This window comes from Salvelinus sp. IW2-2015, linkage group LG18, assembly GCF_002910315.2.
Source record: "Salvelinus sp. IW2-2015 linkage group LG18, ASM291031v2, whole genome shotgun sequence".
NCBI classification, from domain to species: Eukaryota; Metazoa; Chordata; class Actinopteri; order Salmoniformes; family Salmonidae; genus Salvelinus; species Salvelinus sp. IW2-2015.
The window spans coordinates 34410158-34426097 of record NC_036858.1 but is presented as its reverse complement, the minus strand read 5'-3'; the positions used below and the strand labels follow the sequence as shown (position 1 = coordinate 34426097).

The 15940-nt window shown below is 41.0% G+C and overlaps 1 protein-coding gene across 1 annotated transcript in view; it reads left to right on the top strand.

Moving 5' to 3' along the window:
- The window catches only part of LOC111977816 (V-type proton ATPase subunit B, brain isoform), a 50545-nt gene extending 42732 nt beyond the window's left edge, over positions 1 to 7813 (top strand). Inside the window, exons 10-14 of the mRNA XM_024007515.2 lie at positions 2470 to 2620; positions 3278 to 3360; positions 3576 to 3680; positions 5147 to 5276; positions 6910 to 7813. Of these exons, the coding sequence (XP_023863283.1) occupies positions 2470 to 2620; positions 3278 to 3360; positions 3576 to 3680; positions 5147 to 5276; positions 6910 to 7052 (612 nt within the window). The 3' untranslated portion in view covers positions 7053 to 7813. The remainder of the gene's footprint in view (positions 1 to 2469; positions 2621 to 3277; positions 3361 to 3575; positions 3681 to 5146; positions 5277 to 6909) is intronic.
- The last annotated feature ends 8127 nt before the right edge of the window (positions 7814 to 15940 follow it).

Here is a 15940-nt window from a genome sequence, read left to right as displayed (position 1 = left end):
ACAACGCGTGCATTGGCAGGCAAGTTGCAGAAGGACGAGCAGGCTATTCCCCATTTGTTTATCAGTGCAATTTTGACGATCATCTAGCTTTAAAGGTTTGAGAGGGTTTATCTAATGTTCCTTCGTTAGATTTTTGCTCATCTTGCTCTGACTGGCATTAGTTGTTGATCTTGTTGTTGAAGTGCATATAGGGAGAGATGGTCTACCTTTTTATGGTTGTTTAATCGGTAGCACTGTAATATTCCCAAATGTAAGAGGACTCTTGTGGTATTTAGCTACGTATTTGCAGAAATCCATTCAAGTGTGTTTTTTTTGGCTTTTGACGAATGCATTTTAATGATCTAAGGTCGCACTGTTGCAATTGCATGTAAACACAGTCCAATTCAAAGTGAATGATGGCAGGCCCTTGTGGAAAACTGCTTATTTGCACATAGGACTACTGTACCGCTGATTGGCAATGGCGCACTAGTCTGCATACTCCGGTCCTGGATGACTCCGGTCCTGGATGAGACGGATGTTTTTATTAGGTTTGATTAACTGAGGTGTCTTAATTGTCCAAACGCATGACGCTTTCCCACTCTATATTGCTATAGAATTTTCACAAATGCCTTAGTATACGTAATTCCTAAACTTTCTAACAACTTATGAAAATGACAATGTCTAAGCGCTTGCTTGTCAGAATTTTTTAAGTGTAATTCTTCCTGGGAGTGTACAGTTGAAGTTGGAAGTTTAAATACACCTTAGCCAAATACATTTCAACTCAGTTTTTCACAATTCCTGACATTTAATCCTAGTAAAAATTCCCTGTCTTAGGTCAGTAAGGATCACCACTTTATTTTAAGAATGTGTAATGTCAGAATAAGAGTAGAGAGATTGATTTATTTCAGCTTTTATTTCTTTCATCAAATTCCCAGTGGGTCAGAAGTTTACATACACTCAATTAGTATTTGGTAGCATTGCCTTGAAGTTGTTTAACTTGCGTCAAACATTTCAGGTAGTCTTCCACAAGCTTCCCACAATAAGTTGGGTGAATTTTGGCCCATTCCTCCTGACAGAGCTGGTGTAACAGTCAGGTTTGTAGGCCTCCTTGCTCGCACACACTTTTTCAGTTCTGCCCACAAATTTTCTATATGATTGAGGTCAGCGTTTTGTGATGGCCACTCCAATACCTTGACTTTGTTGTCCTTAAGCCATTTTGCCAGAACTTTGGAAGTATGCTTGGGGTCATTCCGGACTGATGTCTTGATGTTGCTTCAAAATATCCACATAATTTTCCTGCCTCGTGATGCCATCTATTTTGTGAAGTGCACCAGCCCCTCCTGCAGCAAAGCACCACCACAACATGATGCTGCCACCCCCGTGCTTCAGTTGAGATGGTGTTCTTCGGCTTGCAAGTCTCCCCCTTTTCCCTCCAAACATAACGATGGTCATTATGGCCAAACAGTTCTATTTTTGTTCCATCAGACCAGAGGACATTTCTCCAAAAAGTACGATCTTTGGCCTCATGTGCAGTTGCAAACCGTAGTCTGGCTTTTTTATGGCGGTTTTGGAGCAGTGGCTTCTTCCTTGCTGAGCGGCCTTTCAGGTTATGTCGATATAGGACTCATTTTACTGTGGATATAGATATTTTTGTACCTGTTTCCTCCAACATTTTCACAAGGTCCTTTGCTGTTGTTCTGGGATTGATTTGCACTTTTTGCACCAAAGTACGGTCATCTCTAGGAGACAGAACGCATCTCCTTCCTGAGCGGTATGACGGCTGAGTGGTCCCATGGTGTTTATACTTGCGTACTGTTGTTTGTACAGATGAACGTGGTACCTTCAGGTGTTTGGAAATTGCTCCCAAGGATGAACCAGACTTGTGGAGGTCTACAATTTTTTTTCTGGGGTCTTGGCTGATTTCTTTTGATTTTCCCATGATGTCAAGCAAAGAGGCACTGAATTTGAAAGTAGGCCTTGAAATACATCCACAGGTACACCTCCAATTGACTCAAATGATGTCAATTAGCCTATCTGAAGATTCTAAAGCGATGACATAATTTTCTGGAATTTTCCAGGCTGTTTAAAGGCACAGTAAACTTAGTGTATGTAAACTTCTGACCCACTGGAATTGTGATACAGTGAATTATAAGTGAAATAATCTGTCTGTAAACAATTGTTGGGAAAAATACTTGTCATGCACAACGTAGATGTCCTGACCGACTTGCCAAAACTATAGTTTGTTAACAAGACATTTGTGGAGTGGTTGAAAAACGAGTTTTAATGACTCCAATCTAAGTGTATGTGAACTTACGACTTGAACAGATTTGAATAAGATTTCATGTTGCTAAACTGCTGTCCATTCCACTTTAAATCTTTGACTCAATCACATGCTCTGACAATGAAATGTTCAGTAGTTTGTGTTCAGGGTCCCATTTCCTATTACCTGGTTCCACCTATGGCTCACTGCTTTGTCCCATGTCTCTTCAGGTGTCTGCTGCCAGAGAGGAGGTCCCTGGTCGTCGTGGTTTCCCTGGTTACATGTACACTGATCTGGCCACCATCTACGAGCGTGCTGGGAGAGTGGAGGGCAGGAACGGCTCCATCACTCAGATCCCCATCCTCACCATGCCCAACGATGGTGAGTCATGCTGGCTTTTCTCAGAGAAAAACAACCTAGATTTATTTAGAAAATAATGTATTTATATAATGTATTATTTTATTTATTTACTTGTCACATTAGCAACATTGGCCGGTGTAGGCCGTCAATGTAACTGACTTGCTTAGTTAAATAAAGGTTAAATAAAAAAATAATTGTTTATTCTCCGGTTTCGTCTCTGAAGAGCTGTGTTTTTTTTGGTTGTTGACAGGGAACAAATTGTTGCTTGTCTTTACTATAGTAACCTCTTGATGGGCCTCCAATCTGTATTTGAATGGGAGTCCCCCCCCCTTTTAACGTCAAAGAGAATTTGAGCAAGCATATTTTAGATCACTATCCTCCCAAGATGTGGATCAAAACACTCATTGTCCTTAAACTGGGAAATGCTGTAAACTTTACATTGGATCTGCATTCCAGTATCTATATGCATTATACTCTTAAGTTGTAGAAATTTTAAAGTGTATGCCTGGTTCAATGACAGTTATTTGGGGGAAAGTGATTTACGAGCGTGCTCAGTGCATGCTTTATCAAACATACGCACGCATATACTGTACATTCAAAGGCCACTTGATTTATCGTGACTTGAACCCTGGATATTATCTCTCGATGTTGACCTCCAATGTTAACTGTGTTTCCCAGATATCACCCATCCCATTCCTGATCTCACAGGGTACATCACTGAGGGACAGGTCTATGTGGACAGACAGCTGCACAACAGACAGGTACAGACATACTCACTGATGATAGACATGTATTCACATTCTCACTAATATGTCTCAAACCCACCCTTTGTACCTGACTATTGAGGAGTATCTTGAGTACTATAGTTCTCTCCTGACAATTGTCCAATTGTTGCCCAATGATCATTTGTTTACTACTTCTTTGTTGAACATTGAATTGACTATTATTGTTCTATTATTTCATGCTTTCCTTTCAGATTTACCCACCCATCAATGTGCTGCCCTCTCTGTCTCGATTGATGAAGTCTGCCATCGGTGAAGGAATGACCCGTAAAGACCATGCTGATGTCTCCAATCAGTTGGTAGTTGTCTATCTTCTATAATGAAGCCTAATTTCTAATGAACTACAATACACATTAATCGTTTGTTGCATTCAGCCCCTTTAATTCAATGACCTCCCTCCACGCTTCTCTCTCAATGGCTCACATCAACACCATCATCCCAGAAACCCTAGACCCACTCCAATTGGCATACAGATCCACAGATGACGCAATCTCTATTCCACTCAACACTGCCCTTTCCCACCTGGACAAAAGGAACACCTACGTGAGAATGCTGTTCATTGACTACAGCTTAGCATTCACCTCCCTCTGCAACTGGATCCTGAACTTCCTGATGGGCCACCCCCAGGTGGTAAGGGTAAGCAGCAACACATCTGCCATGCTGATCCTCAACACGGGGGCCCCTCAGGGGTGTGTGCTTAGTCCCCTCCTGTACTCCCTGTTCACCCGTGACTGTGTGACCAAGCACAACTCCAACACCACCATTAAGTTTGCCGACGACACAACAGTGGTAGGTCTGATCACCGACAACGTTGAGGGCGCCTATAGGGAGGAGGTCGGAGACCTGGCAACAACCTCTCCCTCAACGTGACCAAGACAAAGGAGATGATCGTGGACTACAGGAAAAGGAGGGCCAAGCACGCCCCCATTCTCATCGACAGGGCTGTAGTGGAGCAGGTTGAGAGCTTCAAGTTCCTTGGTGTCCACATCACCAAGAAACTATCATGGTCCAAACACACCAAGACAGTCGTGATGAGGGCACGACAACACCTATTCCCCTCAGGAGACTGAAAAGATTTGGCATGGGTCCTCAGATCCTCAAAGTTCTACAGCTGCACCATCGAGAGCATCCTGACTGGTTGTATCACCGCCTGGTATGGCAACTGCTTGGCCTCCGACCACAAGGCACTACAGAGGGTAGTGCGTACGGCCCAGTACAGCACTGGGGCCAAGCTTCCTGCCATCCAGGACCTCTATACCAGGCGGTGTCAGAGGAAGGCCCTAAAAATTGTCAGACTCAAGCCACCCTCGCCGTCATAGACTGTTCTCTCTGCTACAGCACGGCAAGCGCTACCAGAGCGCCAAGTCTAGGTCCAAGAGGCGTCTTAACAGCTTTTACCCCAAGCCGTAAGACTCTTGAACATCTAATCAAATTGCTACTCAGACTATTTGCATTGACTCTGTTTTGATCTATGCATAGTCACTTTACCCCTACCTACATGTACATATTACCTCGACTAACCTGTATCCCCGCACGTTGACTCTGTACCGGTACCCCCTGTATATAGCCTCGTTATTGTTATTTTGTTTTTGTGTATTTCAGTTTATTTAGTAAATATATTTTTTGACTGCATTGTTGGTTAAGGGCTTGTTAGTAAGCATTTCACGTACTACACCTGTTGTATTCGGCTTATGTGACAAATAGAATTTGATTTGAATCTCCATGTCTTGATCTACCTCTTTTCCCATGCCGTTGTCCCCCTCAGTATGCCTGCTATGCCATTGGTAAGGACGTGCAGGCCATGAAGGCCGTGGTGGGAGAGGAGGCCCTCACCTCCGATGATCTGCTGTACCTGGAGTTCCTGCAGAAGTTTGAGAAGAACTTCATCGCTCAGGGTGAGACAGATGAGACTCAATTTATGACCGTAGCACCACAACCAGAGAGCATGCCTAGTAAAAATCTAGTTGTATGGCATGATTAAATCAAAAGGTGAAAACGGTGGCATGGCATTCTCCCGGGGTCCAGTATTTGGTAACAGAATGAATGGGTGTTTTGGCAGGCTTTTCACACCGTTAAGTGAGACATTATGCTTGGCCAGGTCATTGACACTCCTGCTCAGCGATCTTGTCTGGAGATTTTATTTACATGTTGCATTAAATATGAGATATTATACATTTGCCACCATGGCTTCTCCTGTATCTTATGTTTGTCTTACCTTTATTCCACATTCTTTTAAATCATTGACTGGTCATGTGTCGCCTGAGGTCTTTAACCTTATTACCCCAAAATTCTGCCTGCATAGCGGTATCATTCAAGTGTGATATTAAAATGGAGATTGATTTTGCCCAATGACTGAGAAATATTGTAGTTTTATTGGATTAATAATATTTTGTTTGCATGTTGAATCACATTTCAGCTATTTAAGGTTTGTTAGATGTTTCTTAATAAACCATTTTGTTTTGCATGTCATTAATTGCCGATATTATCATAAAATGTTGCATCGCTGGGTTTTGAAATAAATTTTACTGAGATCTGCCAGCTCTTGGCTCTAGCAAAGGACCTATGAATGCTGGACCTGTTCATTCTTCTTTCCTTCAGGTCTTTGTTAGTAAAAGTAAATTTTCAATGCCTTCAGGCATTATCATTTTTATCAGCAGAGGGAAACAAAAACCAATGGCAAACTTCATGTCAGATACATTTTTTCCCCTCAACACCTTGGTGACATTCAGCGATAATGTGTGCATGTCGTCAAAGCATTATGCCAAACCTATTCTCACACTTGTCCTTGGATTGATGAGATTGCTAAAGGAAGGATTTATGAGCAAATCTATCCAGCTGAGTGTGTAGTGAGCCTGAATTCCTTTTTTAACATGAGTCCAAGCCTAATGCGATCCGTTAAAATGAGAATCTCATTAGTATCGAGTCTACTGACGTGAATTGAAACCTCAAATCGAAAACCTCGCTCCGTAGAAGTAATATGAAATGCAAGTATTATGTCAGACTTTTGCGTCTTCTCTCTCAGCTGAAACAGACAAATGGGGACCGTCTTTTGGGCGAAAAACAAGTGCCTGCCGTTCAGTCTTGTCCTTCAGATAATGAGATTACAAAACAGGGATTGCACTATTGTAGGCGATGTTTCACAGGGACCTGATGCTTGAAATCCTGTTGTGACACGATATGATTATTGACTTAATATCTAGCCTATAAATGATCTCTTTCCGACAGAGTAAGCTGTGATGTATTGTGTGTGGGGGGGGGGGGGGGGSATTTCAGACATGACATTTCAGACATGTCAGGGCATTTCAGACATGTCAGGGCATTTCAGACATGTTAGCTCCATGACCTGACATTGACCATGGCGCCCACAAGTGTTCTGAAATATCACTGAATCACTGGGGAATATTGTTGTATTCATACTCTTAATAAAGCCTCTGAATAAAATATTAAATTGGCAATTAGTCATCACATGGAATATTGTCAAATTGTCATAGCATTCAATATCTAAAACAATGTAACTTCACCCCTCAGGCCCTTATGACAACAGGACTGTGTATGAGACCCTGGACATTGGCTGGCAGCTGCTCCGAATCTTTCCCAAAGAAATGCTGAAGCGGATTCCCCAGAGCACCCTGGCTGAGTTCTACCCCAGGGAGTCTGCAGCTCGTCACTGAGCGCCCCTCAACTCAGAGATCAGAGCAATAATCTCAGCTCCCTCTGTAATGTATTGTACTGTATCTGTGTCCAGAATCCCATATGGATTGTCTGATTTATCTCATTTTATTTAGAGATTTAAGCTTACCCTTAAATCAAAGAATGATCCTGTTATTTATTGGGGTATGTTACTGTTGGATTTTGTTCATTGAATGTTGTCCCCGCCTAAAGTAAATGAAACTTTCCAAAAAGGTGAAACATCCTATACATTTAGATCTCAAAGGAAGCTGTGTGTTCTCTTTCACATTTCAATGGTTTAAATTTGTCCAATATGTTTGTTACTGTCACCCTGAAGATAGCACTTCAATCACTTATTTCAGATGGTGTGGCAATTACTGTCAAATTGTAGGACTTCATCAGGTCCTACAATTTGAAAGTGACATCACATAGTTTAATTAATTACACTGAACCTCATTGGTACTTAAATGTTTACTTGTGTAGGCTTCAGGTAAGGGTTTCGATATTGGACAAATTTTTGGGCTACTTGAAATTGATTTATATTGTAGATGTCGAACTTTGTAGACTGTAATTGCTTATTTATTGGCCTCTAATTACTATTGAAATAATTGTTTACATGGTTTGTTATTGCTATATGTATGTGCTGTAAAAAGGATACTAAACATTCCCCTGTTTCGTTGTTAATTCTCTTGTTCGTTTGCCGAAATCATCTCTGTTATGGTTCTTCTGTTTTCCTGTCCATAAATAAATTGTATTAGAACTATGAAGGATATGACATGTTTGTAATCCCACCTGACATTGCATGCAAAATCGATGTTATTTAAAGGGGCAATCTGCAGTTCAAACAGCCGCTACGCTACCACTGATTTGGTAAATAGCTTAGGCATGGGGCTTTAGAAATGTGAACACTGTCAAATTCATAGATGGAGCTATGGTTGCAAGGGCGGGCTGTCCATCCATGATAATACAATTATAGTCTAAACCATGTTTTGAGGCTATACGGTGTTTGTTTAAAAATAGGATGGGTTAAGACCAATTAACGAAGCTCATGAGGCATTTATAAGTCATACCTTTCGAGAAACAATGGGTATAAATGAATTTAAGAATCCCAAAATGGATATAGCAACAGCAGATTGACCCTTTTAAGGTTGATGGGTCTCGCACACTTGTAGTAGGGCTTAGTAATGACTGTCAGCAAAAAAGCCCAATCGTAATCCAAACTCGAATAAAACATTTTTACATTAAGTGTCTGAGTCATAGACCGTAATATAGGCCCAAGTTAACAAAACATGCATTTGTATCCTAGATCAGACCTGAGGTTGTAAAATATGGCCAAAGGTGAGTCTTGTACATAGGCAGAAAGGGAGAGGCCTAGCGAGAGGGTCCACTCCCATTAAAATCTGTCCACATGGAAATACAGCTATAAGCAGAACACCTGCCTTACTGTGTTTGGGACAATGACTCCCATTGCGGAGACGAGACCATCTCGCCATTATATACAGTATATCTGGCACAGGTTTGTCAAGGTATCAATTTCCTGTTGCACGTGCCAGTAATGTGTAGCCTACTCACTGTACTGTAATTTTAGAATTTCTCGCAATAGTGACCCCAGAGGAACTAAATCAAATAAAACTATACTGAACAAAAATATAAACGCAATATGTAAAGTGTTAGTCTGTTTCATAGAGCTGAAATAAAAGATCCCCCAAATTTTTGCGCAAAAAAAGCTTATCTCAAATTTTGTGCACAAATTTGTTAATCATTGATAAGCATTCCACCTGACAGGTGTGGCATATCAAGTAGCTGATTAAACAGCATGATCATTACACAGGTGCCCCTTGTGCTGGGGACAATAATAGGCCACTCTAAAATGTCCAGTTTTGTCCCACAACACAATGCCACAGATGTCTCAAGTTTTGAGGGAGTGTGCAATTGGCATGCTGACTACAGGAATGTCCACCAGATCTGTTGCCAGAGAATTTAATGTTAATTTCTTTACCAAAAACCACATCCTACCGGCCTCACAACAGCAGACAACCTGTAACCACGCCAGCCCAGGACCTCCAGCTTCTTCACCTGCTGGATCGTCTGAGACCAGCCACCCGGACAGCTGATGAAACTGGGTTTGCACAACCGAAGAATTTCTCCACAAACTGTCAGAAATCATCTCAGGGATTCTCACCTGCCTGCTTGTGATCTTCACCAGGGTCTTGACCTGACTACAGTTCGATGTCGTAACCAACTTCAGTGGGCAAATGTTCACCTTTGATGGATACTGGCACGCTGGTGAAGTGTGTTCTTCACAGATTAATCCCTGTTTCAACTGTATGGCGTCCAGTGGGTGAGCGGTTTGCTGATGTCAACATTGTGAACAGAGTGCTTTGTGGTGGTGCAGTTATGGTATGTGTAGGCATAATCTACGGACAACGAACACAATTGCATTTTATTGATGGCAATTTCAATGCACAGAGAAACTGTGATGAGATCCTGAGGCATTGTCGTGCCGTTCATCCACCGCCATCACCTCATGTTTCAGCATGATAATGCATGGCCCCATTTCCCAAGGATCTGTACACAATTCCTGGAAGCTGAAAATGTCCCAGTTTTTCCATGGCCTGCATACTCACCAGACCCATTGAGCATGTTTGGGATGCTCTGGATTGACGTGTACAACAGCGTGTTTTCCAGTTCCCACCAATATCCGGCAACTTCGCACAGCCATCGAAGAGGAGTGGGACAACATTCCACATCTTTCAGAACTAACCTGCTCCGGGGTAGGCTAACTCCACTTACCCTGAATGAAATTACTGAGCCATTACTGAGCCGTGAGGACCAATGAAATCAGATTCCCTCCATCTTGCAAAGATTGCGTCATCATCCCCTTAATTTGAGGAAGGCGACTGGTTAAATATTGTATTAATTATATTGTATATTGTATATACACATACATACTAGCTACTACTTTGAAATATTTTTACCCTAACTGAACGTATGATGTCAATGTAGTCTGTCTGAGGTGTCCTCTGAATCACCTATTTGGAACACCGTGAATGCACATTATTCACTCCATTATTCACCCACTCAACCCCAAATTCCAGCTCCTTCTCTCTGGCTGCAGCTACAAACTACCTAAGGTTAAAAAAAATAGGGCCAAGTATTATTTTATTCCGAATGCAATTCTGCACTTTAGCGCTTGTACTTTAACTATGAAATTGCACTTACACAGCCTACTGCTTGTTTTATTATGATTTTTTATATGTTTTATGACTGCTGCAAAATGAATTGCCTCTGAGGACATTAAAGTTTTCTGAATCTGAATTAAGTGTGAAATCCCAGCAAAAATGAATCACTGCATTCAGAGATAGGATGCGTTTGGGGGTAGGGTGCTAGCCAGCATGATGTGTTAGAGCAGCAGTGTTGAGTAAGCACATGTGACCTGAATGTTGTACCCTAAAGGAAATAGTACTTGACCTGGTTTGTAGATTGAAATATGACTTCACAGTGCCTCACAGTAGGGTACCTACTAAGCAACCAATGCTGATTATGTTACATGTAAGTCAGAGTTATCCTCAACTGCAATTAGTACTAAAGGTACAGTAGTAGACTTATCATACCACTGTGTAGAAATATCACACTGGGCGCTCGTGCTAGTGAGTGAGAGAAAGATGCTTTATTGTGGCGGGGTTTAGAATTGTGGCAGACATGGCTTGGGAGACCAGGGGGCAAATTCAACCAGTGTCATTTCCCTACAATTCTCCGGATTGTGGTTGATTTAGCATGGCAGACAAAACAAGCAAACATGAACTGCCCTGGACATATGATACTTGTCAGGACTCACTGAACTAACTCGATTATCCACTGCCAGGCTGGTCACATATCTCTTACTTTTAAGAGGGAAAATAGAACATTCATTGTACTATCATATCAAATTAAACTACTGTTGTGATGAAATCTCAATCTCATGCAGTACACGCTTAGAAAAAAATACTTCCACAAGGGTTCTTCGGCTGTTCCCATAGGAGAACCCTTTTTGCTTCCAGGTAGAACCCTTTTTGCTTCCAGTTAGAACCATTTTGGATTCCATGTAGAACCCTCTATAGAAAGGGTTCTACCTGGAACCAAAAGGGTTCTTTCTACCTGCAGCCAAAAAGGGTTATTCAAATGGTTCTCCTACGGGGACATCTGACGAACCCTTTAAGTTTCCTGAAAGCACCTTTTTTTCTAAGAGCGTATGCATTGTGCCTTAGGACCATCAATGTAGTCTGACTTTGGATGTTTTTGCTTTTCTCATTTCACTTTAAAGCTATATGGCAGCGGTTTATATAGCACTTGTTAAGGTTCACATAAGGTTCATTCATATTGGGAAGCTTTATTACATCGCCCATCATCCTCATGACCTCAGCTTCTCTCCCTCTGAATATCTAACTCAGATTGAGTTTAAGTGGAGTCTGATCTTGCATTGACTGGCTCAGTGAAAGTAGGCCACTAATGAAAATGAAAAAGAGACATTGTCAAAGTGTTTTGTTCTCTTCTGTGCTTTTGGTCATATCAGTGTCAACGTTTACCTTTGGTAAAAAGCACACCCTAGCAGAGATTTATTTACTCTTGCTGCCCCTTCTGTCAATGCAAAATGTATTCATCTTTAGTTTAATAGAGAAACATACAGTAATTGGATTTTCTTTTGTGAATGCTAGTGTTCAGAATGCAAAATGACACCTAAAGCATCTCTGCCACTTCTCCTCTTTTACTTTTTCACATACACATACAAATGTGCTTGAAATACAATGTATTTCTGTGTTATTTTGCAGGGACAGTTTTTCTTAAAACCAAAAAATGCATCACTCAAGCCAGTGATTTTGATCTCTGGAATTTAAAAAAAATATCTAAGATATTTGAAATAGTTCTTTGTAATCGTTGCAGTCGAGGGATTTTTATCTGAATAAATGTGGCCTTTGCTCATACATCCAGTGTTTCTCCAGTCAAAAAACACACATTGTGTTTGACTTCCACTTTAAGAGGCTTCCTTGCTATGCCAAGCAGCTGCATATTAGGACCTATTACGTGATTTCATAGCTCTTAGAAAATTGCTCCTATTCACGACGAAACACCGGGGCTACAGAGGGAGAGAGAAAAAAAGCCCCCCAACACACAATCATGTCTTTTCAATTGACGATGGCAAGGTTGATGACAACATGACCATTGTGCTATAATGATAACACCACAAAGGCATCTGCCCCCTCATCAAGGCTTCCGTACGGCTGCAGATACAATTTAATTCACTTCTCTGTCTGCGCTGATACCATTATGTAGCACGTCGGCACAGGGGTAATCACTGTCTTCCCCGATAGGAGGGAAAAGAGGGGAGAAAAAAAGATGGACTGATGATGGTGAGGCCGAAACTTACAATTAAGACGGCCAAATCTGACGTGTCAGAACCCCTGTCACCCCGCACTTGTACACTTCCAGGCCTGTTTATTTACCATGTCGACCAGCAATTATAATTAACGTGTAATTTAGTTCAAGACGTCCTTTTCTGGTGTTGAGTGAGTTGGGCATTATGGAATCTGTGAAAGAGAAGAGCAAGAGAGAGGCTGGGATGAAACTGGCAGTTAAGTGCTGTTGAATGAATGACGTGGAGAGGGTGCAGGAGGAACTTTGATATCGCAGGCACAGACGTTCATCAAGTTTTAATTAGGTGTCATTGGGAAGGGAACGGCCTGTGTTAACGGCATTAATTCCTATTTTTCCCCTTCGACCACAATGTTTAATTAGTTAAGTGGCAGTAAGACTCTTTCACTGGGGTTTGTGATTACGCCTGCACATTATGTCAATGTTTATAGTATTAAGTGTGTCTCTGAATGTTTCTGTTTTTATAACAACTCTAACTGGCTAAAGTCAGATTTTATACTTCAATGTTTAAAAAGTCTAACATCAGGGGCTAAAAAATAACTTTAATAATTCATCATAGCTTCAATCTCATGTCCTTTGTTTCCATCAACAATTTATAACCACTCTGGTGATAAGATCTATTATGTTTCTATAATAATTTGCCTTTCTGACCTTGATCACACAATGACATGAATTACATTGTAATAAAATGCACCCATTGTTGCAGGGTGATTATTTTCTTTGACCTTTGTATAGTGGTCTCAAGTAGCCTCAAATGTGTTTCAGTAGTTCCACTGATGTTGTGGTTTTCCCAGAAAGCAGAATAGTTAGCACCTCAGTCGCAGTGGTAATATTAGTTCACCTTTTAAATTGAAAAGAGAACAAATGTGGTTCATGGCAAAGCTTTGACATAACAGAAAACGCAAACATACATACTTATATTGTCAAGATGTCAAGTAGATTTCTTAGTAAAGTTTCCGATTTCACAGTAAGCGAGTCTACAGAAATGCTCATGTTTCTGCTTGTTTTGTAAAGAGCTCATAAGAAGTGCACAAAGCGTCAAAGTCCTAGTCGTCTCATCCTCCAGCGTTACCTCTGTCCTTGAGATGTAAAGCTAATTGTGAAAGCAACTGAACATGACCAACCAAAGACAGGTAAAAAAATAAATGAATCTGTATGATATTCAAGATTGAAACATAAAGAGATGAGTTCCAATAAGGTGAACCTTAGGATCAGACAACATGGCAACATTTGTGTTGTCTACAGTATGCCAACAACAAAGCTACTGTAGGCCTACCTCTCTAGTGTAACTCTGCTATTGATCAAAATAAAAAATAGATGTAGTACTTGGGCTCCAATTCAATCAAATTGTTCTCGTCACATGCTTCGTAAACAACAGGTATGTTCATGAACAGTGAAATGCTTACTTACGGGCACTTCCCAACAATGCAAAGAGATAGAAAATAGAGAAATAATAGATAAGTAAAACTCGTAATAATAAATACATAATGAGTAATGAGAACTTGGCTATATACAGTACCAGTCAAAAGTTTGGACACACCTTCAAGGGTTTTCTTTATTTTGACTATTTTCTACATTGTAGAATAATAGTGAAGACATCAAAACAATGAAATAACACATATGGAATCATGTAGTAACCAAAAAAGTGTTAAACAAATACAAGTATAATTTATATTTGAGATTCTTCAAAGTAGCCACCCTTTGCCTTGATGACAGCTTTGCACGCTCTTGGCATTCTCTCAACCAGCTTCATGAGGTGAACTGGAATAGATGTCAATTAACAGGTGTGCCTTGTTAAAAATACATTTGTGGAATTTCTTTCCTTCTTAATGCGTTTGAGCCAATCAGTTGTGTTGTGACAAGGTAGGGGTGGTATACTGAAGATAGCACTATTTGGTAAAAGACCAAGTCCATATTATTGCAAGAACATCTCAAATAAGCAAAGAGAAATGACAGTCCATCATTACTTTAAGACATGAAGGTCAGTCAATCCGGGCGGCAGGTAGCCTAGTGGTTAGAGCGTTGGACTAGTAACCGAAAGGTTGCAAGATCGAATCCCCGAGCCGACAAGGTAAAAATCTGTTGTTCTGCCCCTGAACAACCCACTGTTTCTAGGCCGTCATTGAAAATAAGAATGTGTTCTTAACTGACTTGCCTAGTTAAATAAAGGTAAAATAAAACAATTAACAAATCTGGAACATTTCAAGACCTTTGAAAGATTCTTCAAGTGCGCTAGCAAAAACCATCAAGCCAAAAACCATCAATGTTTTTGAAACTGGCTCTCATGAGGAGGAAAGGAAGACCCAGAGTTACTTCTGCTGCAGAGGATAAGTTCATTTGAGTTAATTGCACCTCAGATTGCAGCCCAAATAAATGGTTCACAGAGTTCAAGTAACAGACACATCTCAACATCAACTGTTCAGAGGAGACTGCRTGAATCAGGCCTTCATGGTCGAATTGCTGCAAAGAAACCACTACTAAAGGACACCAATAAGAAGAAGAGACTTGTTTGGCCAAGAAACATGATCAATGGACATTAAACCGATGGAAATCATATTTGAGATTTTTGATCCATCCGCCGTGTCTTTGTGAGATGCAAAGCAGGTGAACGGATGATCTCTGCATGTGTGGTTCCCACCATGAAGCTTGGAGGAGGAGGTGTGATGGTGTGGGGGTGCTTTGCTGGTGACACTGCCAGTGATTTATTTAGAATTCAAGGCACACTTAACCAGCATTCTGCAGCGGTACGCAATCCCATCTGGTTTGCACTTAGTCCCACTATCATTTGTTTTTCAACAGGACAATGACCCAAAACACACCTCCAGGCTGTGTAACAGCTATTTGACCAAGGAGAGTGGAGTGCTGCATCAGATGACTTGGCCTCCACAATCCCCCGACCTCAACCCAATTGAGATGGTTTGGGATGAGTTGGTCCGCAGAGTGAAGGAAAAGCAGCCTCCAAGGGCTCAGCATATGTGGGAACTCCTTCAAGACTGTTGGAAAATAATTCCTCACGAATGCCACGAGTGTGCAAAGCTGTCATCAAGGCAAACGGTGGCTACTTTGAAGAATATCAAATATATTTTAATTTGTTTAACACTTTTTGGGTTACTACATGATTCCATATGTGTTATTTCATAGTGTTGATGTCTTCACTATTATTCTACAATGTAGAAAATAGTAAAAAATAAAGAAAAACCCTTGAATGAATAGGTGTGTCCAGCCTTTTGACTGGTATTGTACATGGGATACCATTTCCGAGGTGATGTATGGGGGTACGGGGTAATTGATGTAGATATGTACATATAACTTGGAATAAAGTGACAGATAATAAACAGTAGCAGCAGCGTATGTGGTGAGTCAAAAAAGTTTGTGCAAAAAGTCTGAAAGAGGATAGTCTGGGTAACTATTTAGCAGTCTCATGGCTTGGGGTTAGAATCTGTTCACTTGGCATTGCGTATGGTGATCTTAGGCTTGAGTG